Source organism: Medicago sativa, chromosome 1 (genome assembly GCF_051527215.1).
Source record: "Medicago sativa cultivar Bolivia chromosome 1, Bolivia_mono, whole genome shotgun sequence".
NCBI lineage: Eukaryota > Viridiplantae > Streptophyta > Magnoliopsida > Fabales > Fabaceae > Medicago > Medicago sativa.
Genome location: NC_140749.1, coordinates 66,333,158 through 66,342,334, shown reverse-complemented (window position 1 = coordinate 66,342,334; position 9,177 = coordinate 66,333,158). Strand labels below are relative to the sequence as shown.

General features: G+C 33.0%; 1 protein-coding gene and 1 long non-coding RNA gene across 2 annotated transcripts; both read right to left on the bottom strand.

Moving 5' to 3' along the window:
- LOC146956533 (putative inactive patatin-like protein 9) lies at positions 1 to 1,737 on the bottom strand. Its single transcript, XM_085729344.1, has 2 exons — positions 463 to 1,737; positions 1 to 316 (listed from the first exon to the last, which is right to left on the bottom strand). Exons 1-2 carry the CDS (start codon positions 1,399 to 1,401, stop codon positions 113 to 115), a joined length of 1,143 nt encoding a protein of 380 aa, XP_085585470.1. The 5' UTR covers positions 1,402 to 1,737; the 3' UTR covers positions 1 to 112.
- Positions 1,738 to 4,362: 2,625 nt separating this feature from the next.
- LOC146956532 (uncharacterized) lies at positions 4,363 to 7,533 on the bottom strand. Its single transcript, XR_015020230.1, has 4 exons — positions 6,588 to 7,533; positions 5,587 to 5,715; positions 5,095 to 5,496; positions 4,363 to 4,814 (listed from the first exon to the last, which is right to left on the bottom strand). It is a non-coding gene; the product is annotated as an uncharacterized LOC146956532 (long non-coding RNA).
- Positions 7,534 to 9,177: the final 1,644 nt, after the last annotated feature.

The window sequence follows — 9,177 nt, the reverse complement described above, 5'->3', positions numbered from 1 at the left end:
TAAATCATTAACTCTGGACAACTGGCATTGCTAGGTAAAAAACACTGATTACAGTTCTACAGCGTTAAAACAAAACTACTAAAAAAACAGAGAAATTTAACTAAGACAAAAACTAGCGTCCATTAGCGAGAGATGTAACAGCTGAATCCTTGCAAGGACTGAACGGTGGACTTGGCTTTCCATTAGCAACAAGACGTTGCACGAAGCTTCCGATTCTGTTTCCGTTAGTCTCCGTCAATAACCGTTTCCCTCCAAACGGTAACGACTCCAACCCTCTTTCCTTTAACACTTCCTCTTCACTTCCCAAACCAAACGCCTGTTACAAAACAAACGCCGTTAAGTAACGGTAACTGTATAATGATGTGATTTGATTTGATTGATTTCTATTTTCTGAGTTCTGAACTGAATGCAGATATCAGAGAAACAGAGAGAAGAAAAAAGTAAAAATAAAAATTAACGTACCTGAATTCTGACGTAATCCGTACGATTCCAACAGAATGCGTTTCCAAGCATTTGGTCAATCGTCTCGGAAACGCCGTCAAGAACAATGTCAACCATTAACGGCGTTGAGCACGTGCGGTTTTCGTTCTCACGTGTCTTCGAATTCGATGATCCGTTTCCCAATGAAAGAACCAAAAGATCCTCCACGCCGTTCACCGTTGGAAAATCACGTTTGTTATGGAGAACATGCGTGACTGCGGCGGCGGTAGGATTGTTCATGACTAAACCACCGTCTACGGCGGAGCAAGAGGTTTTTCCATCGACGGAAGTGAATTCAAAAGGTTTGAAATGGTTAGGTGTAGCTGACGTGGCGCGGCATACTTTCCAGAGTTCGAAGTTGAAGCTAGGAGATTCCGTTGCGTCGGCTCGTGAAAAAACGAATGGAGCTGAACTCTTGAGGTCAAAGCAAGGTATAAGCAATGGTTTACACGTGTCCTTTAAAGTCAACAACCGTGAATCTTCTTTTCTAACGAACACTTCTTTCAACACGTTATCCATGTTCTTTGAAGAGAATCTCCGGCACCGGCGACGAAATACTCCGGTTGATTTGCGTTTGTAGAGTTCGGAGTTTTTCTCTGTGATAATACGAACGGATTCTCTGGCAGTGTACATTGGTCTACCGAATGCATCGGCTGCGGTGATCATTGCAGCAAGGATAGCGCCAATGCCGGTACCAGCGACAATGTCGAAGAAATCAACGACGTGAGCGTGAGGATCGGAGGTTTGGAGACGGATCTGATCTTCGAGATGGATTAAAGCAGCGCCGGCTACAATGGCGGTTGTTCCTCCGCCGTCAATGCTGAGAATGCGTGTTTTGGTAGTTGTTTCTTCTTTGCAATGAGAAAGCCATTTGTGTTCGAGTTTGGAGAAGATTTCTAGTGTGACTTTAGTGAGATCCATTTTTAGTGAGATTCTGAATGTAGGTTTGAATGAATATATGAAGAGTTATGAATGAATATAGTTGCAGGTGTGTGTGTTGTAGTAATGGTGAAGAGTGTGAAAAAAAGAGTGGAAGGTGAGGAAGGAAAGAGTGTGTCACGGTTTGGTGGTGAGAGGAATAAATGGTGGAAATGAATTGAAGGAAGGGTGTGAGTTTTGTTTGTACGGTATCTCTCTGATTCTCTGTTCTTTCTGAATAGAGTTGGTGAGAGTTAAAACTATCAGACTGAAAGGTGCGTTTGGGAATGGGTGTAGTTATACTTGTTAAGTTTTTGTTTTAGAGTACTTGTAAGTTGTAATAACAATGTAATTACTACTTCCTTCATTTTATAATATAATTATAAGAGTATCAATACATGTTATGTATCACATATTTTTATCGATTAAATTTCATATTTATTTTCTTTTATAAATTGGTGTAGCTTACATGAACGTTATGTATCACATATTTTTATCGATTAAATTTCATATTTATTTTCTTTTATAAATTGGTGTAGCTTACATGAACTTTAACGTTGAAAAGCTTATTAAGAATTGTCCTTGTGAGCTTAGCTCAGTTGGTTGGGAGAATGCATAAAATATGCAAGTCTGAGGTTCAAACTCCGGCCATTAAAAAAAAAGTTTATTAAGAATTATTAAAGTTCTTTCGAGTCTTACATCATTCAAGTTCTCGAGTGTATTGCATGCACTTTTAAACCAGTGTCCTAACAACGTCATTGGATAAGATTCAAGTTCATTTAACACCGTGTGTTGTTAACCTTATTCTTATACTAACTCTCGTGGGTTGATCTTCTATGGTTCATGCTAGATATTGAAGTGTACTCTTTAAAGGTCGCATATTTAAATTCTTCTATTTCAATATTTATTAACTGACTCATATAAGATTAATAGATCATTGGACAAGATACCAAATTAAAAAAAAAAAACATTATTCTTATGCTAAAACTGGCATTAGTTAGAACGAAATTTTTAATATTATTTATTTTCAATGTGATATTAGTTAGAGTTTTAATTTTGCTACATGTTTGAAATTGGATTCGAACCCGGACAATGGTTAAATTAAAAGAAATCCGTGTCATTTCATCAAGACGTTTTTTGAATAATTAATTATTAATAAAAGTCACATTATATTTTGATTGCTGGAGTATAGTGCAAATAATTGATGCTCACATTGTATGTTACAAAGATTGCAATTTCTGGTTGGATTCTAATAGGAAAAGTCACATTGTATTTTATTTTTTTCTTTTTGTTTCACCTTTGTTTGGTCCCGTGAGAGTCTTGTTACGTACGTATTAGGAGAGTTCATGCACGTGCAGCCGCGCGTGCTGTTATTGGGTTGCGGGTAGCGCGAACATGGACTTTTTGACCGTCTTGGCTTATGTTATGCTTGCTCAGTAAGTCAGTCAATATAGGAGCAGCACACTACCATATTTTTCATTCCCCTCGTTTATTTCATTGTCTTTTTTCATTTGTTTTAGACTAGACCATCGACCCGTGCTCCGCACGGGTCTTACCAGCTAAATTACACGCAAATAAGTTACACATTGTATACTATGTTAATATGAATAGGTCAATTTGTTACACTTTAAACAATGTACTTGATAATTCACATGATGTGAAATACTTTATATTATTCGCAAATAGGTTACATTAGGTACATCGTTAGTTGCTATTAGTTACAATACATCAATATAAAAGTGTTGCCGTATATTTACCTTCTTCATCGGTAATAAGTATCTTCAACCCATTTCTTGAAGTAACTTTCGAAATTGCAACATAAAGTTGACCATGTGAAAACACATCATTTGGCAAATATATCCCAACATTCTTTAAAGATTGTCCCTGACTTTTGTTAATAGTCATTGCGTTTGAAAGAACCATCGAAAACTGTCTCCGTTGAAATTTGAAAGGAGTCCTGACGTCGGAAGGTGTAAGATATAATCTTAATATAAAAAGAGACATATATTTTCATTGACGTTAAATAAGTCATGGTAAAAAATTGTACTACCATTTTTTTTAAGAAACGAAACTAACCCATTGAAATTGGCATAAGAGATAATCAAATTTGATACCTTGTATTACCATTAAACATTAATTTTCATAAATTACGAAGTACTTCCCTATAAAGCATATTGGAAATTACAATAGCATTTTCACCATCATCATCGCTTATCAATAATGCATTAGTGATTGAGCTTAGATGTCGTACACAAAAGCACCATGAATTTGGTAATAAATAAATTTTATACTATTATGAAAGATAAATAACTACGAATTAAGGAGTATTACATATGAAATAAGATCCTTTCTATTGTACTTATCATTTGATTTTTCTCCATTTTCAATCCCCCACCATTAAACACATCATCCACTTTTTTTTTTACTAATTTAAACTCTCATTTTATCTCTATTTATAAAGGTTGAGATTCCACGTGAAAAAACTAAAGGGTATTTTCAATGGAGAGAATCCATTTTCATAACATATGCATCCATTTCCTTTACATATACATTTTCTTTCATGAAGACATTTGAACCATGAGAGGTGGTGAAAGCATACAAAGTTAGTAAATCACTAAGCCACATACAATCTTAGCCTTAAATCATTATCATACACACAATTTAATACCCTTCTCATATCTATTTATTTCCTCTCATGAAAATAGTCAAATTTAAAACTTGAATTATTTCTACCGGATTTTAGGAGAAAGATTATATATATCAAAGTATAGATGTCAAATAACCTACCAGCTTCAATATATTTTTTTTAGGGAGCTTCAATATATTTTAATAGGTTCTTTGCAATATATTCAATTGTTTATCTTAAACAATTGGTAACAGCCTAACAGGTCCATTATTCGTATGTAGCCGTACAGTTCTTGCATTTATATCACATGTGCTTGTTAAATAATCAAAAGAAAAAGATGACACAAAAACAAATCTCCATTTGTTTATATCATTTTCACAAATGTTGCCAAAATAAAATTCATAAGGAAATTGTACCAAAAAAAAAATCATAAGGAAACAAAAGAGAGTAAAACAAAAGTGATATCTAATAAAAAGAGATCTAGAAAAATAAAAGAGATGGTTAATGGAATAATGCTAGCAATCTGAGATGCCATATTTCAATGAAGCTTGTCTTGGTTTTGATACCCTTTTCCCAATGGCTCTTCATCTCCGTGCCCAGGCAATAGGTTCAGTGGATGGTGCTACAAAATTTTTGGAAGTAATGCCACCAAAACATTGGATGCAGTGGTTTGTTATTTGAACAAAAGATTAAGACAAATTCACATGTGCACCTGCTCTTGCTAGAGGAGAATAATACCGAAGTATTTTTCAAGCACAATCACCCCTTTTGTTTTGAACAGAATATGCAACTGCAAACAATAATTATGAGAAGAAAGGTAAGTTATCCTCATTTCTATCCATTCTTGAGTCAAACTTCATTATTCATCTTCTATCTTTTATATCAAACATTAAGCAATATAAAGAGGACACATTAAGTATTGCATCAGTCATTATACATGTAGCAGAAAGGTAAGTTATCCTCATTTCTATCCATTCTTGAATCAAACTTCGTTATTCGTCTTCTATCTTTTATATCAAACATTAAGTAATATAAAGAGGACACATTAAATATTGCACCAGTCATTATACCTTTAGCAGTTACAATTGAAGTATGTATTTGACCTTCCAACCCCTTATTCATGTGATTTGGCAGCAACATGCAATAAACTGACACCAATGGTTTGTAAAATCAAATTAACTGCATAAAGTTTCATATAATCAATGTATTGTATTTTATATTATCAAGGTTTTTGTTTTCAAAAAGAAGATAAGTCATAATAGGAGGAAGGCATTGTAGTTCCTTCTTCTCACATGAGAGGACATAATAAACAATAGCCACATGAAACATACAGAGCAACCCAAATTACAATTCACAAAATAATATTAGCAAGCCTAGGAACAATAAACCACACAAATAAGTACTCATCTGAAATCCATAAAAGAAAACCGAAGTTACAATTGAATGCACGGATAAGAGACAGCCTTAAACTCCTGAAGAAAATGGAACAAAATTCGGTCAAATTTTGTGATATGTTTTGAATGCACAAAATTGGGAATATAGGCAAGAGAAAAATGTTATACCTAAGTGAGATTTGGAATTTGATATAGATGCTTAATCTATTTGAGCTGCTCCAATACATTTGAACTTGTAAAAATTACACCAAATGAAGCTCCTATGTTATGCTTTACCGTCATTTCAACCAATATAAACTTCAAAATTAAAAAAAAAAAAAAACTCATTTTTATTTATAATTTATGCTAACACGGACAAAAGGATCACGCATGCAAACAACTTACAAACTATTAAACTAACATAAACCCTGCAATTGAGGCATGCATCACTTCAAAAAAAAAAAAAAAACTCATGTTCTAACTTTATGATGGCACACAAATATAGCGGAAACAAATCGAGTTAAAAGATTGGTAACACAATGAACCCATATAGAAAAACGTTAAAAAGGAAATAAGATAGTATTAATAATAGATACTTTGAACAATTAAGCATATAATAATCTTTGTTAAATGGTAACCATACAAAACGTAAAGACTTAGAATATGTCTTAACATTTTTAACCATATAAAGCAATATGAGGAAGAAACCAAGTTTAATTATCAACGTTTCTAGAGTATCAATCTCAAAACACCATAAACTCAGCATTGTGGCTCCTTGACAATACGATTGTTTGCTAAAAAAAAATCCAATAGTTCAGCCACAAATTTTCTTTTCCAATCCTCAAATTACCTCCAAAACATTTCTTGCATATGTTGTCATATTGGAGTAGCCTTGCGCATTACACACCCATAATTCTGCTTCAGTCCATAAACATGCCCAGATGAAAACTTAATTATCTTAAAAATAAAAAATAAAAACCTACTCTTTTATTACCATGTAAATTTATTTCTCAATTGAAACAAATGAAAAACTCAAAGTATGTGCAAGTGTAAAACATATGAAGACAATTTTCAAAATCTTCATCCAAAATTTCAACAGCAAGCAAAAACATATGAAGGTAAGCCTCCAAATTTATTCATCTATGTGTCTATAGCAAGCAAAATATAACAAAGCATTCATCAATCATTACCTTAAATACATCTGATGTGGGATTCTCTTATGGCTCTCAATCTCAAGATTCTCGCAATGATTTCCGGTGAAGTGGCGGAATAAGAAATTAAAGGGTGGAGAAGCAAGATGTAGCTAAGGCTAAGACGCTGACAGACCTGATCTTCTCTCATCCGTGTGTCAAAAATAGTAGCTAGTACATTTCATAATTGCTTTGCGGTTGCAACCTTTACGGGACGGTGGTCGGAAGTGAAGACGATGAAGGTAGAAGGTGGAGAACCTGAAGTTAAAATTACAAAGCATTCATCAATCATTACCTTAAATACATCTGATGTGGGATTCTCTTATGGCTCTCAATCTCAAGATTCTCGCAATGATTTCCGGTGAAGTGGCGGAATAAGAAATTAAAGGGTGGAGAAGCAAGATGTAGCTAAGGCTAAGACGCTGACAGACCTGATCTTCTCTCATCCGTGTGTCAAAAATAGTAGCTAGTACATTTCATAATTGCTTTGCGGTTGCAACCTTTACGGGACGGTGGTCGGAAGTGAAGACGATGAAGGTAGAAGGTGGAGAACCTGAAGTTAAAATTGAAAGGAAAGTGATTTGGTTAGGTTTGAAGTGGATGAAATGGAATGTTAGAAAATGGGTGAAGGAGAAAAGGTGTGGTAAAGAGCCATGAGATACGTTTTTCAATGAGAAAGATATGAGAAAGGGGTTCTAAGCTATGAGTGGTTATTGATCTATGAGCCTAATGAAGTAATTATTATGCATTAACTTAGGTAGTTGGCCAACCAAAAGACACTTAAGCAATGCACTTGTACATTTGGGAGGGAAGTTTAAATTTGAAATAACATTAAATGAGATGACATTGGCTTGTAGGACACACCTTGGAATGATGCTTAGGAGGGAAAACACTTAAGCTATTAGGGTTTAGCAAAAGCTTGACCTAATTAGCTTTTAAAGTAAGTATGATTTTCTTTACTTGGTTTTCACATAGTATTACTCCTTATTTAACTGCAGAGTGCAGAACAAGATTAATATAAGGGAGTTCTCAAATTGGACCAAATTTGAGACTCAAGTTTTAGAGACTATGACCCCGTTGCTTATCTAAATCATAATGATTTAAGTTGGCTAAAACGAAATGCGTCATTTGTTTTGGAAGCTCTTTTTCAGGAAGTTGTTTTTCATAATGGTCATATATAAATGCTGCATGTAGAGGCATCATGAGAGATTGAGATACACCGAGACAATATAAGTGTTAGCGACATAAGTGATTTTTATTTGCTTCTGCTTCAAAAATAAATTAAAAAATAGGTGTAACGTAGAGTTGTTCAATTGTTGGAGCCAATTTATAGGGCACTTTGATATGAATTAAAGAAAGAGACGTACTTTAAAAAAGAAATTATAGATATTAAATTAAATAATTGAGACCTCTAAAAAAATTAAATAATTTAGAGAGTTTTCTAGCAAGATTTCATAATTTAGAGATGAATTTTTAAATATATTGATAAAAACAACACATTTTTTTCGTTTGTTAATTAATGAATTTTTTTATAAAAAAAATTAAATAGTTATCAAAAATGTTTTTTTTTTTTTTTTTAAGAAAAGTTGTTCAAAACAATTTTTTTATAAGAATGGAGTTTTACATTCTTTTTTGCACCAAAAAAAAAGTCCCCGGGAGATGTGAGGAGATGTGGGGGATTCGGGGTAATAGACAAATGAACATTTTTATATTTCTTTTTTCACATTCTCATTTTTCTAAAATTGTAACAAACAAATGAACATTTTTATTTTGTCAAATAGCCTGATGGCTAGATTCACAGACATTACATTGAGAGAAATGGGGAATTCAGGGTTCGAACCTCATCCCCTGCATATAATGTCTCTGAGAGCTATTAATTGAGCTACACTTACTGGAACAAACAAATGAACACTTTATTATTGTTTTTTTTCAAAATAATTTGCCCTTGCTACCACATATCTACTAACAATATATAAAAATCGTTTCCTTCAAAAAACAATATATAAAAATCGTACTCCAACAAAATTTCATAATTGTCATTTTTAAAACCCATGATTTTCTTACTTTTTTATGTGCCTAATAATGGTCGTTTCTACCAACAATATATAGAAATCGTACTCCACCAAAATTTCATGATTGTCCTTTTTAAAACTCATGATCTTCTTAATTTTTTATGTGCCTAATAATGGTCATTTCTACAAACAATATATACAAATCGTACTCCAACAAAATTTCATAATTGTCTTTTTTAAAATCCATGAGTTCTTAATTTTATGTGTCTAGCGATCATTTTGCAAAATATAAGACCAATTTGTTTCCTCTTTCTTCTCATTATTATCCAATTTATTTAAATATATCTACTAAATATATGTATATATAATTTGTTTATGCAAATATAAGCACATAAAATCTGCAACGGGTGAGGTGCAAACATTAATTTTGATATTTTAGAAATAGTCACAAGTTTTTAAAATTTTATCATATCAATTTTCTCATATATGTAAAAATTTGTTTTCACATAGATAAGTAAATAAAATTCACAACTCATGTGATTCAACTATTTAACCGATATTTTTATATAGATGAGAAA

Bases quoted from the DNA above. Each gene is read 5' to 3' on its own strand.
- LOC146956533 (XM_085729344.1), bottom strand. From the start codon at position 1,401: ATGGATCTCACTAAAGTCACACTAGAAATCTTCTCCAAACTCGAACAC. The intron at 317-462 runs GTACGTTAATTT...GTTTTGTAACAG, and splicing joins CGGATTACGTCAGAATTCAG to GCGTTTGGTTTGGGAAGTGA.